This window comes from Oreochromis aureus, linkage group 13 (assembly GCF_013358895.1).
Source record: "Oreochromis aureus strain Israel breed Guangdong linkage group 13, ZZ_aureus, whole genome shotgun sequence".
NCBI lineage: Eukaryota > Metazoa > Chordata > Actinopteri > Cichliformes > Cichlidae > Oreochromis > Oreochromis aureus.
The window spans coordinates 7599095-7625506 of record NC_052954.1 but is presented as its reverse complement, the minus strand read 5'-3'; the positions used below and the strand labels follow the sequence as shown (position 1 = coordinate 7625506).

The window sequence follows — 26412 nt, the reverse complement described above, 5'->3', positions numbered from 1 at the left end:
AAACATTATTGTGCAGCACGTGAGATCGACAGCGCACAGTGTGCTTTGAGGTAGGAGCCAAAAAGGGTGTAGTTTGTGTGTGTGATCACCCGTGTGTACATCTGTGAGCATGAACGCAGCTTGCTTTTTTAAAAAGGTTCCTTCATGTAATGATCTGCTAGAGGGTGTGGGGGGCCACTGCCCCGACCTCCAGGGCATGAAGCAGGTATGGAGGAGATCAAGACTCCAGACATCCAGAGGCCCCCAGAACACAAGAGACCAAGGAAGACCAACAGAGGGCAGCCGCCACTATCCCAGAAAGAGCTGAGGAGAGTCCCAGATGAGGGGTCACTCAGCAGCCGCGGAGCAGAAGCCAGGGGGTTGCAGTGACGTGCCCGTGAGCTCCGCCGGCAGCCAGCTGTGCCTGAGTGGCCGAGCCCCGGGCCGAGAGGCCAAGGGCACCCCATCCCAAAGTGGCCCGAGCGAGCCCCAGGCTCCAGGCCCCAATAAGCAGCCGCCAAGGAGTGAGCCGGTGGGTACCTGGGCGCCCACCCGGAGACAGAGAACCACCAATGCACCGATGTCTGAGGGCGTCCGCCACCGGCAGGGGAAGTGGTGGGGGGAGATGGGCCTCCAAACCTTGGAGGGCCTGAGATGTCCCCAGAGAGGTGGCGTCTGATACCCAACCTGACATATAGACACAGACAAACAGGCACATACAGATACAAACATCTATTCCCACCCTCATGCTCTCATATACAATTGCTCAACACTCACCCAACGTGGAGACAGACATAGAGAGACGCTGTACACACAATCACACTCCCCAAGCGTACTCTAAGCCCCGAGTCTAGGTACCCTTGCCCCTGGAGGGGAAACTGCACCCAGACTCAGGTGGTGTAACCCTTTTTCCCTGCGGTGGGGAGAAGCAGACCGCCCGACTCCGCAGCAGCAGGGAGGCCCCATACACCAGACCCCAGTCGGACGGCCAACTCCTCCTCCTAGCCCCCTGCTCCAGCAGGCCGCAGAGAACGGGGGTGTAGGAAGACTCCAAACCTCCCTCCACCCGCTCATATGTAGTGTTGATGTATGTGTGTTCTAAGGTGCATTTAAAACCCAGGAGGGTAATCTAATAACTTTGATCTCAGCCAACCCGATTTACTCATGAACAAATAAAACACCGAAATAAGGCAAACAATTGCATTTTTAAGTTATCCGAGTGACTTATATATCATGTTTAACCTGAGTGGCGAAAGAGCGGGGGTCTGAAAACGATGAAGCCGGGAGTCCGCTGCTCTCGCCGGCTCGAGCGACCATTGAATCCCCCGGTTTGCTATCGAGCGGGTGGGTAACAGACGTCTCCGAAAACGTCGGCGCACTTTTGCAAATATGCGATGTCTTGATAAACCAAGCAGATATTTGAAATTTACACCGCAACTTTCTCGCCTGAAAATATGTTAAAAGTAGGGGTGTCAAATTATCGCGTTAATTGCGATTAATTAATTACAATGCTATTTAGCGCGTTATGTTTTTTAATCTCGTTAATCTAATTTTTAATCTCTTGACGTCATTGATTTTGTATGAGAGTTGCTATGTTATAAAATCCGTTTTTATGTGCTGGGCTCCTTGTGCTTGACTTGTTGGGGGTGGAGTCACGTCGTGAGGTCAAGGTGAGAAGTGGTGATTAGCTTACAGTGTGGATATGGAGGCGCATCTGAGAGTTGTTGGCCCAATGAACGGGAAATTTGTATTTCATAAACGCCCCGACGGCACCATTGACAAAGGTAAAGTGGTCTGCCTAGAGTGTAAGGAGGAGTTTGCTTACCACCGAAGCAGCTCAAGTTTGGCCTATCACCTCAACGCAAAGCACCCAGCCGCGAGTGCAGCAACAGCTAGCAGTGAAGACGTTAGCAATATAGCAAGCCAGAGCAAAGCTTTTCGCCAAACAAAACTAGAGAATACCCTCGTATGAGCAAGTCTGCGACCGACAGGCTGACTAATGTTATTGCCAAGTGGATAGCGATGAACTGTAGGCCGATAAATATAGTAGAGGACGAAGGATTGACAGAGGTGTTGCAAATTGCGTCCAATGACCCGTCATACAAGCCGCCGTGCAGGACTACAGTAACGACCAAAATCAGCAAAATGTACGACGGCGAAAAGAAAAACAAACTTGAGATTTTGGCGGAGGATTCTCCCAACTGTGTTGCTATAACCGGAGATCACTGGACCTCAGCTGGCAACCACAGCTATTTTGGGGTGACTGGACACTTTATTGATAGTGAGTGGAACCTCAACTCATTTGCACTGACCGTCATGAGAACAGAAACCAGGCACTTTGCTGATAAATGCGCCCGAACAGTTCCTCAAGGTAGCAAATGACTGGGGTATTGAAAACAAGATATCCACCATTGGCACAGACAGCGCAGCAAACATGCTGGCTGCTATGAGAGCACTTCCATATGAGCACATCGCCTGCAATGCTCACATTCTCCAGAGGACCATCACGGTATGTCTCGATAGCAGTGGTTTTGTTGGTGTACTGGCAAAGTGCCGCAAGATTGTTGGTCATTTTAAACAAAGCCCTGCGAGTACCACAGAACTTAACCAACAACAAGTAGCACTCGGAAAGAAGAGCGATCAACTTATACAGGATGTACCCACCAGGGGAACTCGACTCTCGCAATGGTCTCACGCCTCCTATGTAACCGAGAGGCTGTCCAGGCTACGTTGGACCAACAGAACCACAGGTCGGTCTTGCCAACCCGAAGCTGAGTGGGCGAAACTGCAGAGGCTGGAGCTCCTGCTTGAACCATGCAAGTAAGTTCAAATAAACACCTTCCCATTTTAATTATATAAACTACTGTTACATGTGTAAAATCAAAATTAATGAACATAACAAGGAACTTTTAAGGACAATTAAATTGGGAATCAGTTACACTTTGATTTAAATGAATCCAGCTAGGTTTATTTAGCAAACCTCTCCACCTCTGCAGGTATGTGACAGAGCTGCTGGGTGGTGAGGCCTACGTCTCTTGCTCTGTAGTGCTGCCTGCTTTTCGCCATCTGTACCGTGTCATGGACATTACTGATGATGATCCTGCCTACGTGGTGAAGTTCAAGAATGCCTTCCAGAAGGATCTGGCAGCACGACGAGCTAATGGCAACGAGATATGGTTCGAGGTGGCCACAGCATTGGATCCACGGTTTAAGGATTTGAAATGTCTTCCAAGAGAAAAGAGGGAACAGGTAGGACAATAAGGTTAAGCTGGACTAATGAGTCCAATTCATTATCAAATCAAACTTTTATTTATTATATGGAACACAAAGTTCTTTACAAGATTAAATAAAATTTAAAAAAAGCACTTAGTTTTAATCACAATCATTCATTCATTCATTCATTCATTCATTCATTCATTCATTCATTCATTCAGGTGTGGACCATTCTGGAGAATATGCTCCAGGCAGCAGAGCCCAGAAGAGCAGATAGTCTCCAGCCCTCCACAGAGGATGATGGACCAGCTCAGAAGAAGAGGAGGAGCGAACTCCTTCTGGGGTCTGACTCTGACTCAGAAGATGGAATTGAGTCTGGAGAGCTGCAGCGCTACAGAGCAGAACCCAGCATCAGTATTGATGACTGTCCCCTGCAGTGGTGGTATGCTCACTCAGGAGTCTATGAAAAGCTGTCAGTCCTAGCACAAAAGTACCTGGCCTCCCAGCTACCTCTGTACCCTGTGAGAGACTCTTTAGCCTTGCAGGCCACATAGTGCAAAAGAAAAGGGCAGCCTTGCTTCCAGAAAATGTTACCAGGCTGGTGTGTCTTAGCGACTGGCTGAGGAAGAAGAAATGAGACACATGTGGTCAGCATAGCTGCTGTGTCATTTGTAGCCTACTAGAATAGATTGCTTGATGTTCAGCACTTTTTTTTGATGGAAGAATACTTTGATGTGCTAACTTGCAGCACTGCAATGTCAGTTTTATTTTTCATTATCTGAAGCAGAGGAATTTCAGTGCTGTATTGCTCAGAAAAGAGCAACTCTGATGTGCTAACTTGCAGCACTTAATTTATTTGATTTTATTTGTATTTATTTTTCCACTTATTTTACAAAAGAATACAACAGTATGTAAATGGTTGCATCTGTTTAACGTTTGTTAAACAATAAATGACTTTATAAAGTCACTTTCTTTGTTATATATCAGTCTTTTGGTCTGCCACAATAAGTTGAGGGCTTTCCTCAGCTATTTTTAGGTGAGATTAAAAAAGAGATTAATTAGATCAATTAATTAAAAATCATAATTAATTAATCTCTATTTTTTTTTAATCTCTTGACAGCACTAGTTAAAAGTTTATTTTGTGACCCAGAAAGATTAATAAGACTAATTTTAAAACTTAGTAGCGGCCGCCATTGTTGGCAGCTGAAATTTGGCTGGACCGCGCTATGAATTCTGGGATATGGTGGGCCACGAAGGACACACCCAACCCATTCTTCAAATTCGGGGAAATGAAGGACGCATTTGTCGGCCGCATTTGAAGGAGTCGACGAATTGGGACAGCCTTCGTCGCCTGGCTGTGACGTACTCGGCCTTCAAATGCGGCCTCCGGAGGATGCAGCCGACGTTTTGGGACACAGCTTAGCTCGCATGTTAGCTTCAAGTGCCTGAAGCTAGGCGAGGTATGCTAACATAATTGTAACGATGTTTTCGTATCAGCTGCTAAGTTCTGCTGCTACGTGGACTTCAGGCTGTTTGCTTAATCTGTGCAGCACTGAGGCCTGAATGGATCTTGATAAGATTAGCTGACTTGGCAAGGATTCAGAAAACTGATGTGCTGACATAAAACCTGTTAATTACAAATCTGGTGATAACAGCGATTTTTAGTGAATTTCAGAAAAAAAAAACACTTAAGGAAATTTAATGCAAAAACAACTTTAAAGTTTAAAGTTAAAGTAAACTTCAAAGCTGCAGAGCAGAAAACAAGGCTGATTTCAATTTTACCTTAATACAGCTGATTTAATGAGTTAAATTACCTTATTTCAGTGTTCTTCTCAAATAATCACACCAACCACTTTTATCCATGGCTGCAGTCTGCTGCTGTTCTAGTTCCCATAAGCGCCGGGATAAACCTACTGATGGGCTGGGAGGGGTTCATGGAACAGTGCTGGTAGCCTCTTTTATTTATTCATTTATTTTTAAATTAGCTATTTATTTATTCTATGTAGAAAAATTACACAAAAGGAGACAATGCACTGCAGTAAAACACAAACATCAGTTGGTTATAAACCTGTTTGGTATTCTTTAACAACCCTGGAGATACACTTACACTCCAAACAGGGGACTATCCGGAGCATTACCCGGTGCTCTGAGGTTGTTTTGGCCTCCTGTGAGCAGCTACCCCCGGGCAGTGATTTAAAGCAGGAGTGGGGAAAGTCTCAGAGCCACACGCCAGGCGCACTGCTTCACCTGCGACACCGTGAGCTTTGGTCACAGCGGCAGTCACCTGTGCGTACCCCAAAGACGAGCACAGACGAGGGCAGCCTGCCTCTCTGTCTCTGGCTGCCTGATTCGTTACTCTTGGTGTTTGACGATGAGATCGGAGTAAAGGTAGAGAACAAACAGAGATCATTTAATAATAACAAAAGTAAAACGCTGAAAAATGTGTGTGTGTAACGCATGAAGAAAACACTTGGTCTGCGTGTATATAGCTTTTTATTTTTTTAGTTGAAGTTTTTCTGTTTTAACTTCTGTTTAAAAGGTGTGCTCTAATCATCCTGCATGTGTATGCGCTCTCATTTCTGCATCTCTGCTGAGTTTTTGCATTACCCCGAACACGTGAATAAATGAATTAACTTGAAAACTAAATTCCAGTTTATGGGTTGTCTCTATAGCTGCACATTGGTGCTGAAAATAACATTTAAAATGAAATATGTTAATAATAAATATAAATTCACAAATGATTATATAGATCTTTGGCGCATTTAAGGATGGAGACTGTCTCCTTGTGCGTCACTAAAATGCAACTCATCTCTCTCTCTTTTAATTTTTTTTTTAACTGCTAGACATCCAATAATCTCAGTAAAGCGATTTTCCTTTCCTGCCTCAATAATTACGGCAGGCTAAATAACGCGCAGGGTAAAAGCAGCAAATGACCGGCCTGAATTACTGTTTCAGTCTTGTCCTGCTTATGTTAATTATACAGGTTATATAGAAAAATGACTGAGTCACGTTTACACCCAAAGGAGCTGCTCAGTCACAGAAATCCATGCCATGAAGCTTCCAGAGCAGTTTTTTCCCTTCTTTTTTGTTCTTGTTTTAAAATTAAAAAAATAATGTTACTTATTTCGTTTCTATTTTATTTTATTCATTTATTTTCGTTCTTAATGCCAGAGAAGACGTGGGACTCAACATGAAGTCATCAGCGCGACTTTTACGCACTGTGCGCTCGGCTCTCGGTGGCCCCGCTGTGTAACTTACAGGGTCTGCCACTTCACGGCTGAGTCCCGTGGCTCCTAAACGCTTCCACTTAGCAGTAACACCGCTTACAGCTGATCGCGGAATAACTAGGAGCGAACACATTTCATGAACTGACTCGTTGCAAAGGTGGGATCCTGCTACACAACTACGCTCAAGCTCAGCGAGCCCTTCAGAAAGACGCATTCTTCCACAAATGCTTGTCTTGAAAAGTCCAATGATAATAGAATATTACCCAAAACAAAACATAAAAATAATGCTAATAATAAATGAATACCAGTAATTAATGTCAGTTATAATAAACTAAACTCTTATAAAAATAAGAGTTTAGACTGAACATACAAATTGATCACCCTGAGGTAAGGTTAAAGGATTTTTGAATGTCTTTAGACATGTGGTCTGATTCTCTAGTTGTTTTCAGTACTTGTTTATAGCTGCCATAATATTTCATTGCGATGAATTTAACATATAATATCTTTGAGACAAACAGTGAGTGTCAAGAAATGACAACACTCATGTTTTAAAACTAGAAACCATCACGTACAACAACAGTTATCAGCATAAACAGACACACTATATACATTAACTGGATTTGTATGGTGCATTGTGCTAAACTGGCTCTCCATTAACAAACCTTTGTGAATTTATCAGCCATATTCAAACCAAATTTAAATCAGTGCAGAGATGCACATAGAAGTGTTGAAGTTTTTTCTTATGTAAATTGTTCTTTTGTTCTTGCACATTTTACAGCTTTTACAGCAGAACGCATGCTGTTGTATCCAGAATGATATTTGCCTTTTTTTGAAATAAACAACGCCTTCATGGAAAACTACTGGTTACCACTGTTGCCTCACAGCAGGGAGGTCCTGGGTTTGAACCCTGGCACCCTTTCTGTGTGGACCTTACACTGACAAAAAAAAATGCTAAGTTAATGTTGACTGTCTGGGCCGAAGACACTCTTGCCGAAGAGATTGTTGATGTCAAGAGTTCCACTTTCTGATTAAATAAAGGTCGATGCCTAAAAAATGTGCACGTTAGCCATGCTCTGTGCTTTAATGCACCTCCCATCATGGATGCTGGCTATTGAACTGCACTGATAACAAGTCAGATGTCCTTCTCCTCTTTTGCAGAGAGAATTAAATGTTGATGATATATAAAAAAGGGACTTTTATATTATGATTGGTCAGATCTTATTACAGTTTTCCTCTTCCTTTCTCTTTTAAATTGTTGTTGCACTGTATGATTTTAGCCTTTATCAAAAAGAACTGTGCTAATGTAACTACTTCTTCTAGAGAACCATGTGTGTTTTCTATACACTGCAGCCTGAAGACCCAGAAATCATAGACATAGGCTGTTTATTTATTTAAAATCTTCTGCTCCAATTTTCTTTTATAAAAAATTTGTTTTGCTGATATGAAATGTAAAAATTGCATAAAATTGTCATTTTTTAAAATATCATTTATTTATATAGAGAGCTCATGCTTATTCGAAAAAGTCATACTTTATTTTAGTATTCTGAAAGATTTCTGTACCCATTTTGAATTTTTAAAATGACCTGTGAGACTTCTGTACCTTTAGCATAACTCTACATTTAATTATTATTCAAATTGCAATCCCGTAATTCCCCCTGTAGATTTTTCTTCCAGTATTACGTTACATCAATTATACAGAAAGTAATAAAAGCTTGTGTCTCTTGTGGAAATAAACAGAAAACCTGCAATAACGCAATAATCAATAGTCATAATCGTAGCATTAAGATTGCAGTGAATCGCTCCCCTACGCTGCAATGCACTTTTTTACGGTTTACCTTTTTGGAGGATATGCAATTTAATTGAAGTAATAAGCTGATCAGATGGCTGTTTGTGCAGCTCGCTGTAGGCAGCGGTATCAAACTAAGACTCTTTTCCATTAGTTGAACAACCTGTAGGCTGATCAGCTGCTTAGCAGACTTTAATCACATCGTCATTGTGTGCAAACTCACCCATGGCGTTTATATTCAAAGACAGATCTGCGTTTCATTTTATTTAAAAATAAAAATCGGATTTATTCCAGTTGGTAAAGTTGCTCTGCTCAAAACATTACCTCACACTGGTCATGATGGAAGGTCCCATTACTTTGCAGGACTTTGATAATGGATGTGTGATGGGATTTGGATATAGGACCCACAGATAAAAAAAAAAAAACTAAGGGGACTTAAAGGAGCCGGTCTCACACACCGAGACATTGATTCTGCTCCAGGAACAGATAACCACAAAAAAGAAAAACGTCGACACCTGTATCAGATAACTCACAGAGACTTCAAAGCTGCATTGTGTTTTAATAATGCATACTACAGATCTGCGCACTTTGCTCTCTGGCACCGCGTTTCTTGATTTTAGAAGAATCAATAAAAGCTAGCTGAGCGAAAAATGGCCGAAGACTTAGGCAAACATTTGAGGGGGGATCCCCGTGCATAGTAAGTGCAAGAAGTAATATCTGATTTAGTTTAAAGACAGAAAATAGAGTCTGACACATAAAGGTTAAAGGTCACTGCATTGAGACTGTGACAGCACTGAGCAGCTCCTTCAGTGGGAGACTGCAGCACCCACGGTGTGGGACGGAGAGATTTCGCAGGTCTTTCCTCCCCACTGCTGTCAGACTCCACAATAAAGACTTTTGCAGCTGATCAAACACACACATCCACACATGTGCAATAACACTAATGTGCAATAATCTTTTCTGGCATCATTGTATTTTTACTCAGTTGTATATAGCATTTGTATTCTATTTTTATCTTATTGTATATTTTATTCTATTTTATTCTACTGTATATAGTATTTTATTTTATTCTGTACAGTTGTGTACTGTATTTATTCTTATTTTATTTTATTCTAATTTTTGCTTCATAACTTTTGCACTGTCCACTTCCTGCTGTGACAAAACAAATTTCCCACGTGTGGGACTAATAAAGGTTATCTTATTTCTTATTATTATCCACAGCTCAGTAAAGGCCTGGACATGTTAAACAATCTGCCCCCCCTCCCCACACACACACACACACACACCCACCAATTACTGAGGCTACTGTTGGACCAGGACAGTTAATCAAGAAGGTCCCCTTTGTCTTTCCTCTTCTGATAACAGCTGTGCTGGTGTTTTGCATATGAAGAGCAAAGCAAAGACACTGACAAGCTTCAACTCAGAGTGCTCTTTTCCAATTCGACAAAAGTGTTTGTTTTTCAAGATTGTTAATGTTTTGATTAATCATCAGGAGACTGTTTAAAACTCATCACATGACTCCCTGCTGTCATATTCGCATTAAAGACGAGTGGCTTCTAAAGTGGCCTCCTTTAAGTGAAAATATAACATTATATCTTTCTGCTGCACATTTCAATGCATCCACATTACTGGAATGAAACCACAGAGCACTAACACAAATAAAATATAACACTAACACAGTAAAAATATATGCAAAAACACAAACGAATATATAAAAAATATATAACTGTGTATCGATATATAAATATGTGCACAGAAAAGTTGCAGGCTAATCTTCGTGCTCTACCTTGCTCTGTATATTTACTGTTTTTTGGGCGGCCATCATGTGCCGACAATCCCAAAACGCAAACAATCACATGCACGTCGTATTTTAATTAACTGGTTTCGACGATCAATCAACTTAGGTGATAATGGGTGGGGGCAGAGTCAAGGGGTGGGGGTACTCTAAGTTAGCCATCCAGCTGCCGTGACATCACTGGGATCACCTGTATAGGCCTCAGGTGACAGCTCATAAAAGGTGACCTGAGGTAAACAGGGGACACTCAGAGACACTTCGAGGGAAAGACGAGTGACCTCCATTCTCATCTGCTGCACATCCAGAGATCCATTCTAGCTGCTGCCATGTGGAACGACTCCTCTAATGGTAAGAGCTGCTCTCCAGGTTTGAAAACTTAGAAAAACTAAACTGTGTGTTTTCAGGTTTTTCTACCTGGGTCAAACAGTCCACCAGGTGCAAACAGCACTAAGTGTGGCGTGCTTTTTGCACGCTCAATCATCCAGGTTGACAATTTTTAAAATCCCAGAAAGTTGAATCTGTTCATTGAGACGCAGCATTTCTCATCCAAGTGATATCTGGAGACTGATAGAGTCACTTAGATGAGTGAAGAAACATTTGTCCTGCTGGAAACACTGCATCCGGATGAACAGTCAGCTTCCTGGGACACTGCACAGTGACTCATACCAACAAGATCACAAGAAAACTATTAGCTGGATTACCACATTTTACATCTTTATGTAGCTGCAAAGATAGTACAGCAAGAAAATAGGTTGTATATCCCGTCTGATCTGATGGAACAATCTGCTTTCTCTTCTTTGCACAGATGACGCCATTCCTGTGTCCTCCGGCAACGGCTCCTCTCGCACCGCCAGTCGCAGGAAGAGGACCAGCTTCTCCAAAGAACAGGTGGAGCTGCTGTGCGCCACCTTTGAGACTGACCCATACCCTGGAATCACCATCAGAGAGAGCCTGTCCCAGACCACAGGCCTGCCCGAGTCCCGCATCCAGGTAAACATTTGTTAATGAAGGAGCAAGATTAATATAATGATGAAATAAATACAGCTTGTAAGTTTAGATTAGGTTAGGATTTCCCTTTTTTTAACATAAAATAACAATACTTTTGACATTATTCGACCTGCGAGCTGGTTAAAGACCCTCATGGACTTTGTACCTCTTCCACTGTTGCTGTGCGGGGACTTGATACCGCGCTCACTGTATGTCCTTATCTGTTGAGATAACACCAGCTGTTTTTATCAGGAGCTTACTTGAGGGAAGAGACACACTGACAGCTGATAGCTTCCGCTTAAAAGAGAAAGACGATTATTAACACAGCATAATAGAGTGCTTTAGCTGTACTGCTTTTAAATCTAAGCTCACGTATTTTTCCTTCATTTCCCGTCCAGGTGTGGTTTCAGAACCGAAGAGCTCGCACCCTAAAATCAAAAGGATCCAGCAAAGCTCAGAGCCCAGCGCAGTGTCCACAGGCTTGCCGCCACACACAGGCCTATGGACCTCAAATGCAGCAGGTGTTGAACAATGGACAGTTTCCTCCTGCCTTCAATGCCACCGGAGCGTATGGACAGTGTGGAGTCTCGTATGGGATTGAACCAGGAGGCTCAATGGGCAGTAACCCCAGCTTAAACCTGTGGGAGTACACAGGCTGCCAAAACGTCACTGGAGTCCAGCATAGCTCACTGCCAGTGCTGGCAGTGCAAGATATTATGTGGGAGCTGGGTGAGGAATGGCTGGGAGGAAATGGACTGGACAATGGTGATCATGTGACTGATGCAAGCCAGATCCTGTTGAGGGGCACAGACAGGACTCCGCACGCACACACACACACAAACAATTGAAAAAAAATAATTAAAAATTTAAAAAAAATATTTGCCGCAACAAAAGGGCACTTTGGGCACCCATCAGGAAAGGGGCGGGTGCTCACGCCCCTTCCGACCCCCCCCCCGGAATATCTATACGTAACGTTAAACGATCCATTTTTGGGGAAGAGGAAGACAGTTTTGGGGTTGCTTTGCATTACTTTGAATGAAAGAATTACCTTGAACGGTTTTAAATTCATCATTCAGACTGAATGATGAATTTAAAAAATTGTATTTATAAATTTCAGTCCTATAAGTGTCACTATATACCAAGTAGTACTGAAGAAATTTAAAATGAAATATTATGTGAAAAAAAAAAAAAAAAAAAATGGACTCTCCGCAGTCCTGTGAAAACTACAGTAGATTACCCCATGATTTATGCAGAACCACAAAGATTAACAAAAATTCACAGTAATCATTTTCTTTATGACCCACTATTCTTTACAACATTACTTCAGTTCACTGAGGTTTGTTGCAGCTTTCATAAAGTCCCGCCACAGCATTTCATACAGGTTGAGGTCTGGACTTTGACCGGAGCATTACAACACCTCAAGCTATTATTTACTTTACAATAGAATAGAGTAGCCACTTTATTATCATTCAGAACCTCCACCAGTTAGTGCACATCAGAACACAATTTTGGTGCATTTCTAATTCTAAAGGTATATCTCTATCTATATCTCTCTCATACATACATACATACATACAAAAAGAATCTAGGATATATGCATGTAAGAATATGATGAAAAATGTGTGTATATACATATTATTAGTTAAGAAAACCCAATATTTTCTAATAATTCCAGTTATTCTGCTGTTGATTTGCTGTTTGGGATTGTTGTCCCTTTGCCTGGTTCAGTCTGGCCCAAGCTTTAGCTGTCACACAGAGGGCATCACATTTGACTCTAGAATACTTTGATATACAGAGTGCAGTGATTGCATGGTTCCTATAGTATAGTTTAGTTTAATTTAGTGTCGCTTCATTAAAGACACACACGGGTCCATAACCAAACATCTCCACTTAATATCATTAAAGTGAGTTATTTTCATGTTTTGGTCCCTCCTAAAAATTAATTACATATGCTGAATAAAGTCAAAGTTTCCATGGAAACATAAATTATATTATCAGAACAGCCAAACTGTAATATAAAACTAACAAAAACAATAATGAATTGTGGTCATTAATATGTTGAAAAAATAATTCTTTTGAGTTTGATTCTTGTAGTTTCAAATGCTATTGTTTATTTTGTTATGTTACATATATCTTGTAAGTTTGTGGCATCGCTCATCTACAAAGCTACAGAGTTTAGCCTGAACATACAAACTGTTAATAATTATATCAATTTAAAAACTTCTCCCTAGTTGTTTTTATTTACTTATTTTTTTAAATTCAGAGGAGAAGTACTTTGCAAGTTGTCTGAAGGCATTTTGAAGACGTTTTGAGGTAAGTTTGGCACATCTTCTTGGTCAAACAAAGGTACATTAGCTACATGCTAACCCTCAGCATTCACAGACTAGCTCGCATGTTAGCTTCAAGTGCCTGAAGCTAGGCCAGGTAAGCTAACATAATTGTAACGATGTTTTCGTATCAGCTGCTAAGTTCTGCTGCTACGTGGACTTCAGGCTGTTTGCTTAATCTGTGCAGCACTGAGGCCTGAATGGATCTTGATAAGATTAGCTGACTTGGCAAGGATTCAGAAAACTGATGTGCTGACATAAAACCTGTTAATTACAAATCTGGTGATAACAGCGATTTTTAGTGAATTTCAGAAAAAAAAAAACACTTAAGGAAATTTAATGCAAAAACAACTTTAAAGTTTAAAGTTAAAGTAAACTTCAAAGCTGCAGAGCAGAAAACAAGGCTGATTTCAATTTTACCTTAATACAGCTGATTTAATGAGTTAAATTACCTTATTTCAGTGTTCTTCTCAAATAATCACACCAACCACTTTTATCCATGGCTGCAGTCTGCTGCTGTTCTAGTTCCGTAAGCGTAGGGATAAACCTACTGATGGGCTGGGAGGGGTTCATGGAACAGTGCTGGTAGCCTCTTTTATTTATTCATTTATTTTTAAATTAGCTATTTATTTATTCTATGTAGAAAAATTACACAAAAGGAGACAATGCACTGCAGTAAAACACAAACATCAGTTGGTTATAAACCTGTTTGGTATTCTTTAACAACCCTGGAGATACACTTACACTCCAAACAGGGGACTATCCGAGCATTACCCGGTGCTCTGAGGTTGTTTTGGCCTCCTGTGAGCAGCTACCCCGGGCAGTGATTTAAAGCAGGAGTGGGGAAAGTCTCAGAGCCACACGCCAGGCGCACTGCTTCACCTGCGACACCGTGAGCTTTGGTCACAGCGGCAGTCACCTGTGCGTACCCCAAAGACGAGCACAGCTGAGGCGGGCAGCCTGCCTCTCTGTCTCTGGCTGCCTGATTCGTTACTCTTGGTGTTTGACGATGAGATCGGAGTAAAGGTAGAGAACAAACAGAGATCATTTAATAATAACAAAAGTAAAACGCTGAAAATTTGTGTGTGTAACGCATGAAGAAAAACACTTGGTCTGCGTGTATATAGCTTTTTATTTTTTAGTTGAAGTTTTTCTGTTTTAACTTCTGTTTAAAAGGTGTGCTCTAATCATCCTGCATGTGTATGCGCTCTCATTTCTGCATCTCTGCTGAGTTTTTGCATTACCCCGAACACGTGAATAAATGAATTAACTTGAAAACTAAATTCCAGTTTATGGGTTGTCTCTATAGCTGCACATTGGTGCTGAAAATAACATTTAAAATGAAATATGTTAATAATAAATATAAATTCACAAATGATTATATAGATCTTTGGCGCATTTAAGGATGGAGACTGTCTCCTTGTGCGTCACTAAATGCAACTCATCTCTCTCTCTTTAATTTTTTTTTTTTAACTGCTAGACATCCAATAATCTCAGTAAAGCGATTTTCCTTTCCTGCCTCAATAATTACGGCAGGCTAAATAACGCAGCAGGGTAAAAGCAGCAAATGACCGGCCTGAATTACTGTTTCAGTCTTGTCCTGCTTATGTTAATTATACAGGTTATATAGAAAATGACTGAGTCACGTTTACACCCAAAGGAGCTGCTCAGTCACAGAAATCCATGCCATGAAGCTTCCAGAGCAGTTTTTTCCTTCTTTTTGTTCTTGTTTTAAAATTAAAAAATAATGTTACTTATTTCGTTTCTATTTTATTTTATTCATTTATTTTCGTTCTTAATGCCAGAGAAGACGTGGGACTCAACATGAATTCATCAGCGCGACTTTTACGCACTGTGCGCGCTCGGCTCTCGGTGGCCCCGCTGTGTAACTTACAGGGTCTGCCACTTCACGGCTGAGTCCCGTGGCTCCTAAACGCTTCCACTTAGCAGTAACACCGCTTACAGCTGATCGCGGAATAACTAGGAGCGAACACATTTCATGAACTGACTCGTTGCAAAGGTGGGATCCTGCTACACAACTACGCTCAAGCTCAGCGAGCCCTTCAGAAAGACGCATTCTTCCACAAATGCTTGTCTTGAAAAGTCCAATGATAATAGAATATTACCCAAAACAAAACATAAAAATAATGCTAATAATAAATGAATACCAGTAATTAATGTCAGTTATAATAAACTAAACTCTTATAAAAATAAGAGTTTAGACTGAACATACAAATTGATCACCCTGAGGTAAGGTTAAAGGATTTTTGAATGTCTTTAGACATGTGGTCTGATTCTCTAGTTGTTTTCAGTACTTGTTTATAGCTGCCATAATATTTCATTGCGATGAATTTAACATATAATATCTTTGAGACAAACAGTGAGTGTCAAGAAATGACAACACTCATGTTTTAAAACTAGAAACAATCACGCACAACAACAGTTATCAGCATAAACAGACACACTATATACATTAACTGGATTTGTATGGTGCATTGTGCTAAACTGGCTCTCCATTAACAAACCTTTGTGAATTTATCAGCCATATTCAAACCAAATTTAAATCAGTGCAGAGATGCACATAGAAGTGTTGAAGTTTTTTCTTATGTAAATTGTTCTTCCAGAATGATATTTGCCTTTTTTTGAAATAAACAACGCCTTCATGGAAAACTACTGGTTACCACTGTTGCCTCACAGCAGGGAGGTCCTGGGTTTGAACCCTGGCACCCTTTCTGTGTGGACCTTACACTGACAAAAAAAAATGCTAAGTTAATGTTGACTGTCTGGGCCGAAGACACTCTTGCCGAAGAGATTGTTGATGTCAAGAGTTCCACTTTCTGATTAAATAAAGGTCGATGCCTAAAAAATGTACACGTTAGCCATGCTCTGTGCTTTAATGCACCTCCCATCATGGATGCTGGCTATTGAACTGCACTGATAACAAGTCAGATGTCCTTCTCCTCCTTTGCACAGAGAATTAAATGTTGATGATATATAAAAAAGGGACTTTTATATTATGATTGGTCAGATCTTATTACAGTTTTCCTCTTCCTTTCTCTTTTAAATTGTTGTTGCACTGTATGATTTTAGCCTTTATCAAAAAAGAACTGTGCTAATGTAACTACTTCTTCTAGAGAACCATGTGTGTTTTCTATACACTGCAGCCTGAAGACCCAGAAATCATAGACATAGGCTGTTTATTTATTTAAAATCTTCTGCTCCAATTTTCTTTTTTCAAAAATTTGTTTTGCTGATATGAAATGTAAAAATTGCATAAAATTGTCATTTTTTAAAATATCATTTATATATTTATATAGAGTTAGTTAGTTAGCAGTGAGGTAGCTAGCTTTCACTGCAGCGTCACTGATGTCTCTGCTGTGAGTAAACACAGACTGCTGTTTCTTCAGACCCGCCAACAGTTCTTTCACTTTCTCTCTTCTCCACTGTCTTTGAAAGTTGTCATATTTGTAGGCATGAAGACTCACATAGTGGCGACAGAGGTTATATTCTTTCAGCACTGCAACATGCTGGGGACACACCAAACATACAGCTTTCCCATTCACTTCCATGAATAAATAGGATGGCCATTTTTCTTGGAACACTCTGCACTCTGCATCCACTTTTCTCTTTTTTGACAAAGACATATTGGGGCAATGAGGGTGCCAAAGCACATCAGGTTTAAATTTCGCGGGCAAAAGAAAGTAGCTCACAATTGCTATTGCACCATCCAATGGACACAATTGGAACAGCAGTTTCGTTATTGAAAAACTGCAGCTCATTTGTATACTTTACAAAATCATCTCACGGGCCAGATTAAACCCGTTTGCGGGCCTGATCCGGCTGGCGGGCCGTACGTTTGACACCCCTGCTGTAGGCTGATCAGCTGCTTAGCAGACTTTAATCACATCGTCATTGTGTGCAAACTCACCCATGGCGTTTATATTCAAAGACAGATCTGCATTTCATTTTATTTAAAAATAAAAATCGGATTTATTCCAGTTGGTAAAGTTGCTCTGCTCAAAACATTACCTCACACTGGTCATGATGGAAGGTCCCATTACTTTGCAGGACTTTGATAATGGATGTGTGATGGGATTTGGATATAGGACCCACAGATTAAAAAAACTAAGGGGGACTTAAAGGAGCCGGTCTCACACACCGAGACATTGATTCTGCTCCAGGAACAGATAACCACAAAAAAGAAAAACGTCGACGCCTGTATCAGATAACTCACAGAGACTTCAAAGCTGCATTGTGTTTTAATAATGCATACTACAGATCTGCACACTTTGCTCTCTGACACCGCGTTTCTTGATTTTAGAAGAATCAATAAAAGCTAGCTGCGGGAAAAATGGCCGAAGACCTAGGCAAACATTTGAGGGGGGGATCTCCATGCATAGTAAGTGCAAGAAGTAATATCTGATTTAGTTTAAAGACAGAAAATAGAGTTTGACACATAAAGGTTAAAGGTCACTGCATCCACATTAGGGCTGCCACAAACGATTATTTTGATAGTCGACTAGTCACCGATTATTTTTGCGATTAGTCGACTAATCAGATCATGCATCCATTGGACGTAAAACGTACAGCTTATCGCACCAGCATGTATCTGCTCTTATATAACTATCATTAACTTACAGCTTTAAGTGTTTAAGGTATGTGCTAACTAAAAATAAAGACAAGATGATAGTTTATTAAATTTTAATGAAATTTGCAGATTGTTTCGGTGAAGTTTAATAAACTCCTTGCTATCTAAAATATAATGGGACACCGGTGTTCTCACGGGCTCTAGTGAGCCTTGCCCCCGGCTAGCTATGGAGCTAGTGGGTAACAGACGTCTCCGAAAACGTCGGAGCGCTTTTGAAAATATGTGGTGTCTTGATAAACTGAGCAGATATTTTAGGTTTACACAGTTACATTCTCGCCTGAAAATATGTTAAACGTTTATTTTGTGACCCAGAAAGAATAATAAGAGTAATATTAAAACTAACTAGCTGCCGCCATTGTTGGAAACTGAGCTGGGCTGCGCTATGAATTCTGGGACAGCTACTTCTTCTTCGGGGTTTAACGGCAGCTGGCATCCTTGTACATGCAGTGCTGCCATCTTCTGTTTCAGTCCGTTATTACACTCTTAAATCCTACTACTTATTCCTGCATCTTTTGTGATCTTACAAAACTTCAAACGACGCGTCGACTATTAAATCAGTCGTCGACGATTTTGATAGTCAACATAATCCTGACTAGTCGACTAATCGTGGCAGCCCTAATCCACATACAGCTCAGTAAAGGCCTGGACATGTTAAACAATCTGCCCCCGCCCACACACACCCACCCAACCACCAATTACTGAGCCTACTGTTGGACCAGGACAGTTAATCAAGAAGGTCCCCTTTGTTTTTCCCTCTTCTGATAACAGCTGTGCTGGTGTTTTGCATATGAAGAGCAAAGCAAAGACACTGACAAGGTTCAACTCAGAGTGCCCTTTTCCAATTGGACAACACAACTGCAGAGCTTTCTCTGGTATGAGACTCAGGAGTGGTTGCTGACACGCCCTTCTACTCCGAGCTACTCGCGGAGCAGTGTCAGTTTTACGGGATGAAGCCCAACCTACTTCTCCTTTGTCACCAGTACTTCAGCGTCTTACAGCAAATAAAATAATAACAACTGGAAGCAACTCAGCAGCGTATTGTGCTGTAAAATTAGTTTGCTTCCAACAGACAGAAAATGACATACACAAAACACATATTCACTCGTTTCTTTACGCGCGCGGGTCCTTGCGGCGGACCAGGCCAGTTTTAACTTTTTCAAGTTAAGTTTTAGACGTCTTAAATCCTTACAGCGGATTACTCTCTCTTTTGTGCACCCGTGCAGTGGGTCAGCCTAATGCGCTATTAATCCTTGCGGCGGATAAGACCTTTGCGCCTTTCTTTTGTGCACCTGTACAGTGGGTCAGGCTTAACGCGTCTAAACGGTTTTATTTATAGAACAAAACTTGTGTCTTACCTCCTTCACAGGGTGTGTTGCGAGTGCTCAGATCACCTCACTGCACCCCACCGTCGTGGACTGTTTCTAACACCTTGGCCTAGACCCGAATTCACGTCCTAGGACTTCTCTCCTCTGCCTAGAGAGGGCTGTCGACAGACTTCAAGGTCGGCTTCTCACGACGTCGGGATGCACTGAGGGTCTGTGGTTTGGAGTCACAGCTCAATCAGCTGTTGTTTCCAATCCAGCTCGAAGGACCAAGAAATATGTCAAAGGAAAACCTGGAAGGAGAGTAAGTAACACAAACTCAGTTTATTTCGTGTACACGGGCGAAGCTTACTGCGTAGCAAGACACAAGCAAGTCGCGCAGAGCCTCAGTCCGTTCTTTATTTTATAGCAGAGAATAGATTACACAGCATCTCTAGGTGGAGCATACGTAATAGAAAAACATCTCTAGATATGGTTATCGCATGAGTGGCCGTTATCCATAAGACAAGAGGAACTAGTATCTTTTGTCATATCAGCTTCAGGTTGTAACCGTCTCTGCCTGAAAGTGTGTGACTTTGTAACTTCCTCACGCATGCTTCTGTTCCTTAATCTGTAGGTTGCGGGCACATCATGTTCTCACAAGAAATTATACTTAAGCAAAATAAAAGTTATCAAAGTAAGTAAATGTAAAAATCTCTTAACATTCCCTCCTGTTTTTGCTGATTTAATTTCTTCATAAAACATGCTTACAACATCAAAGTCTACTTTCTTGCTGTCTGCATTTTCAAGTAGCTCATCATTGTGCATGTGATTTTAATCAAACATGGTTATATTCACGTTATAATTTGAAACAGTGGTATTTTCATCATTTTCATCTTCACTCTCATCATTAGGTTCTAAATCAAGTGGAATACTGACGTATGCTGCAAGTGAGGTGTTAATCATTCGTTTGATTATGGCTTTTAGACATGGGATAATACATGTGGCAAAGAAGCAGAACAAAATTAAAAACACTCCAACTCCAATGAGTAGTCTCTTCAGTACTTGTAGCCATGAGCCGTTGAAAAGCCAGGTGAACCAGTCAGTGGTGTTTTTCCACATAGTCCTGACTTTGGGCTTCCTTCAGTTGCCTCAAGGCATTCAGAGCATCAGTCATGTTTGAGGAATGCACATTGTCCGGGATGTAGGTACAGCAGGTGTTGTCGAAGAGGACACAGTCCTCCTTTCTCGGCGAGAATCATATCCAATGCTACTCTGCGTTGCATTACTGCAATGCACAGAGCGTCGATTTCTTGGTTTTGTTCGTCATTGATTTTACATGACGCGTTCAGAAAGAGTCCAAAGCGATAATCCAATGTTTCAATCCTTAACATGTTTTTTCCGGTTCCAACACACGGAAACAGTGAGTGGAGGACCTTCTGTCCAGTGGTCCATAGTTTGAATTCCTCGGGCACATCACTGCCGTACACGGGGTCGTGTGGTTGGATACCTGGAGATGTTGATCTTCCTTTCCGTCGTGTGGTTGGGGTGGTGTTTACAGCGGTCATCCTGAAGGTGTGGTCTGATATGAAGATGGGGGCACAAACTCCGGTCCAGCCTGGGGGTAGTATGAAATAAGCACGTTGTCCACATAGCCAGGCCATTCCTTGGACCCAGTAAGTGCCATTTGAGGGGCCGGTCGTGTTCACAGGGGCACCTTCTCCACTTCCAGCGGTCTGATTACAGTTAGTGGTGTTTCCAAGCGGTCTGTTACCATTGTTTTGCTGGTAGCACATGGAGTGGTTCTTCCCTGGGGTTTGGTCCAAGAACACTGGGAAGTGAATGGATGTGTTCCGGTTTGTCACGTTGAAGTTGATCCAGAAAAGTTGGTCACACGTTCCATTGTCAAGTCCAGCGTCTTCAAGGGTGATTATCTCGTATTGGGGTGGTCCCTGAAAGATACTAAGGAAGTTAAGCGAGTAGATGGTAGATGAGCTTGTCTCGTTGATGGTGATTTTATTATGCTGATAGCCAATGCCCGAAAAGCTGGCGGCACATTTGGCTTGTGTTTTGTTCATGTAGTCTCCATAAAAGGTGGGATGCGTTGAGGTGCTTGGCATGTGGGAGCAGACGTAACACGCAGTGTTGTTAGGCTCTCCCTTGGTTCTGTCATGCACGTAGCGATACTATACGTTATTCATCCATGGGTGAATGTGGTCTTGTGTCATGTCACGAAGATGTGAGTTGTCATGTGTCCATCTTGTCTGCAGGTGGTGTTGTTTGTCTTCTTTATTGTCCTCGAAAAAGCGCGAGTAGTCCTGCTAGGAGCAGGACAGCTGCTAGGACGGCGAGTGTCTTCATGACAGCCAAACACACCTAGATCCTCGGGTGAGTAGACTACTGGCGAGAAGTAGAGGGCGGGATATACCCAATCAGCCCTCTCTTCACCAGGTAGATCACCAGAAGGTAGGGGTGCTGGAGTCTATGAGTCTAGGCTGTCACTCACTTTCTTGCAGTGGATTTGGTGAATCCAAGATGGTCTTTCTGCTATCTTACAGGCGGTTTGTGTGGCGATGAGCACTTGGTAGGGACCTTCCTAGCGGGGCGAGCTCCAATTCTTTCTATGGAGAACTCAAATCAGGACCCAATCACCTGGCTCCAACCTGCAAGATACTGGAGAAGATTCAGAAGGCAGTTTATTGTTCAAAACAATATCTTTGTTTTCTAGTAGTTTCGACATCCATTCTGCTAGTGTGGTCTCTGATTGATTTATCTAAAGGTTCACTTGTGATTGGCAGTGGAAATGGTCTGCCATGAATGATTTCAAAAGGTGTGAGTTTCTGAGAAAGTAAATGTAAAAATCTCTTAACAATCTTTCTGCTGCACATTTCAATGCATCCACATTACTGGAATGAAACCACAGAGCACTAACACAAATAAAATATAACACTAACACAGTAAAAATATATGAAAAACACAAACGAATATATAAAAAATATAAAACTGTATCGATATACAAATATGTGCACAGAAAAGTTGCTGGCTAATCTTCGTGATCTACCTTGCTCTGTATGTTTACCGTTTCTTATGCGGCCATCATGTGCCGACAATCATGCATCATACTGGTTTCGACGATCAATCAACTTAGGTGATAATGGGTACGTGGGTGGGGGCAGAGTCAAGGGGTGGGGGTACTCCGAGTTAGCCATCCAGCTGCCGTGACGTCACTGGGATCACCTGTGGAGGCCTCAGGTGACAGCTCATAAAAGGTGACCTGAGGTAAACAGGGGACACTCAGAGACACTTCGAGGGAAAGACGAGTGACCTCCATTCTCAACTGCTGCACATCCAGAGATCCATTCTAGCTGCTGCCATGTGGAACGACTCCTCTAATGGTAAGAGCTGCTCTCCAGGTTTGAAAACTTAGAAAAACTAAACTGTGTGTTTTCAGGTTTTTCCACCTGGGTCAAACAGTCCACCAGGTGCAAACAGCACTAAGTGTGGCGTGCTTTTTGCACGCTCAATCATCCAGGTTGACAATTTTTAAAATCCCAGAAAGTTGAATCTGTTCATTGAGACGCAGCATTTCTCATCCAAGTGATATCTGGAGACTGATAGAGTCACTTAGATGAGTGAAGAAACATTTGTCCTGCTGGAAACACTGCATCCGGATGAACAGTCAGCTTCCTGGGACACTGCACAGTGACTCATACCAACAAGATCACAAGAAAACTATTAACTGGATTACCACATTTTATATCTTTACGTAGCTGCAAAGATAGTACAGCAAGAAAATAGGTTGTATATCCCATCTGATCTGATGGAACAATCTGCTTTCTCTTCTTTGCACAGATGACACCATTCCTGTGTCCTCCGGCAACGGCTCCTCTTGCACCGCCAGTCGCAGGAAGAGGACCAGCTTCTCCAAAGAACACGTGGAGCTGCTGCGCGCCACCTTCGAGACTGACCCATACCCTGGAATCACCATCAGAGAGAGCCTGTCCCAGACCACAGGCCTGCCGAGTCCCGCATCCATTTGTTAATGAAGGCGCAAGATTAATATAATGATGAAATAAATACAGCTTGTAAGTTTAGATTAGGTTAGGATTTCCCTTTTTTTTAAACATAAAATAACAATACTTTTGACATTATTCGACCTGCGAGCTGGTTAAAGACCCTCATGGACTTTGTACCTCTTCCACTGTTGCTGTGCGGGGACTTGATACCGCGCTCACTGTATGTCTTTATCTGTTGAGATAACACCAGCTGTTTTTAATCAGGAGCTTATTTGAGGGAAGAGACACACTGACAGCTGATAGCTTCCGCTTAAAAGAGAAAGACGATTATTAACACAGCATAATAGAGTGCTTTAGCTGTACTGCTTTTAAATCTAAGCTCACGATTTTTCCTTCATTTCCGTCCAGGTGTGGTTTCAGAACCAAGAGCTCGCACCCTAAAATCAAAAAGGATCCAGCAAAGCTCAGAGCCCAGCGCAGTGTCCACAGGCTTGCCGCCACACACAGGCCTATGGACCTCAAATGCAGCAGGTGTTGAACAATGGACAGTTTCCTCATGCCTTCAATGCCACCGGAGCGTATGGACAGTGTGGAGTCTCCTATGGGATTGAACCAGGAGGCTCAATGGGCAGTAACCCCAGCTCAAACCTGTGGGAGTACATGCCTCAGCCAGGCTGCCAAAACTCCACTGGGGTGCCTGCGTGGCGTCAGCCTTCCGTGGAGATGGTAAGCTACAACTCAAGCTCCAGCCAGGCAGCCTCCATGCACCCTAGTTCAGACATACACGAGCTCCTTCAAATATTCAAAGCAGAGACTCCTGATTCTGGATTCTTCAACAGCAGCCGAGAGTGCAGCCCAACGGGTTGTCTGGAAGTTCCGACCCCACAGATGAGGAGTATTGGGGAGACTGTAGCAGCTCTTGAGGACGGCAGGGATGCAGGACATCCGCCAGTGGTCCAGCATAGCTCACTGCCAGTGCTGTCATTGCAAGATATTATGTGGGAGCTGAATGAGGAATGGCTGGGAGGAAATGGACTGGACAACGGAGTCACTGGAGAGGAGCCCCCTTACTTCTGATGGCTATGATGAGTATTTTTAATGGCTCAAGTGTTTGACGTATTTTCAAAATATTTTTTTTTAAAAAAAGCCATGTTTTTGCAGTAATTACTACACATTTTTAGGATTGTTTTTTGATTTTCTTCAAGTTTACTTAAAAAAAAAAAAAAAAAAGAAACAAAATTCAGTTGTTATATTGCATAATACTGTTTTCTTGGCTTCCCCTTTCCAAGAATGTACTCTCAGCTAATTCATGACCAGAGATTTGGCTCTGCTCATAGATGGTGCCTGTGAGTTGTAAATATGAGAAAAAGGGGATTTTCTTTCTGTGCAGAGACATTATGGAGAGTAATATAAAAACATGTTAAATCCTAATGAATGCTGAAATTAAATTTAATCTGTAATAAGACTATGTAAAAAATAATTTTAACAAAAATAATTTATAGATATAGAGATGTTATTGTATAATGTTTCCATTTTAATTGATTAATTTTAAGGATCTGACAACAGAGGATGTTGTTTGCTGTAAAGATTATGAAGCCCTGTGAGGTTAATTATTGGTTTGGGAAACGAAGATGTTGATATAATATATTTGATTCTGTTAAGCTTTGTTCTTATGTTGTATGGCTGACATATAGTGTATGATAATATAGAGAATATAAATATGATTCTGTTATTATGTTCGCATGTTTTGCCAATAAAGTTTATTCTAAATGAACGTTCACATTGCATCCATGACTCATAACTTACAACATAGTACTGCAACATCATGGTGTCGTGTACAGTGATTCTTATTCTGTAATTTCTACTTTGTTTTTTTGCCTTAAATTCAATTTAGTTTATTTTCTACATAATTATTTTTATTTTATATTAGTTTAGTTTTTCAAGTTCAAGTTAAACAAAGATTTCTTTTTCACAGCTAGTTTTAGTTTGGATAAGTGGATGAGTGGATAAAAATATCCACCCAGTTATTTGGGTTTAATTAGAGGCTTTTATATTTATCAGCTCTTTGGCTGTGCTGCCTTTCATTTTTCTTTTTTTCACCTGTGAGTGTCTTCTTGTTCATGGCAAGGAGGTTAACTTCTTTTCTACAGGGTGGGCCATTTATATGGATACATCGTAATAAAATGGGAATGGTTGGTGATATTAAAGTCCTGTTTGTGGCACATTAGTATATGTGAGGGGGCAAACTCCTCAAGATGGGTGGTGACCAGGGGCGATTCCAGGATCAGAAGTTTGGGGGTGCTGAGCACCCAGAGAGCTGCCCATCCAGGAAGGTAAACTTTACTCATCACAATGAGGAAGGAAGGACAGAATAAAGACATGCTGTGGAAGAGAGACAGAGGTTAATAACAGATATGATTCAATGCAGAGAGGTCTATTAACACATAGTGAGTGAGAAAGGTGACTGGAAAGGAAAAACTTCATGCATCATGAGATGCATCAGCCTACGTCTATTGCAGCATAACTAAGGGAGGATTCAGGGTCACCTGGTCCAGCCCTAACTATATGCTTTAGCAAAAAGGAAAGTTTTAAGCCTAATCTTGAAAGTAGAGATAGTGTCTGTCTTCTGAATCCAAACTGGAAGCTGGTTCCACAGAAGAGGGGCCTGAAAACTGAAGGCTCTGCCTCCCATTCTACTTTTAAATACTCTAGGAACAACAAGTAGGCCTGCAGAGCGAGAGCGAAGTGCTCTAATAGGGTGATATGGTACTACAAGGTCATTAAGGGGCCTGATTATTTAAGACCTTGTATGTGAGGAGCAGGATTTTGAATTCTGGATTTAACAGGAAGCCAATGATGGGAAGCCAAAGCAGGAGCATTTTGGATCAGCTGAAGGCCTTTCAGCAAGTTTTTAGGACATCCTCATAATAATGAATTGCAGTAGTCCAGCCTGGAAGTAATAAATGCATGAACTAGTTTTTCAGCGTCACTCTGAGACAGGATATTTCTAACTTTAGAGATGTTGCGCAAATGGAAGAAAGCAGTCTTCCATATTTGTTTAATATGTGCGTTGAAGGACATCTCCTGGTCAAAACTGACTCCAAGGTTCCTCACAGCGTTACTGGAGGCCAAG

The 26412-nt window shown here is 41.6% G+C and overlaps 2 protein-coding genes across 2 annotated transcripts; one reads left to right on the top strand and one right to left on the bottom strand.

Moving 5' to 3' along the window:
• The first annotated feature begins 1681 nt into the window (after positions 1-1681).
• On the top strand, positions 1682-24509 carry LOC120443415. The gene is made up of 8 exons (XM_039622086.1): positions 1682-1885; positions 2306-2799; positions 2976-3228; positions 3414-3713; positions 5311-5580; positions 10775-10990; positions 11386-11654; positions 23966-24509. Exons 1-8 carry the CDS (start codon positions 1682-1684, stop codon positions 24354-24356), a joined length of 2397 nt encoding a protein of 798 aa, XP_039478020.1. The 3' UTR covers positions 24357-24509.
• On the bottom strand, positions 19594-23675 carry LOC120443339. Its single transcript, XM_039621789.1, has 2 exons — positions 22343-23675; positions 19594-21936 (listed from the first exon to the last, which is right to left on the bottom strand). The coding sequence occupies exon 2, from the start codon at positions 21381-21383 to the stop codon at positions 20433-20435; it is 951 nt and encodes a 316-aa protein (XP_039477723.1). The 5' UTR covers positions 21384-21936; positions 22343-23675; the 3' UTR covers positions 19594-20432.
• Positions 24510-26412: the final 1903 nt, after the last annotated feature.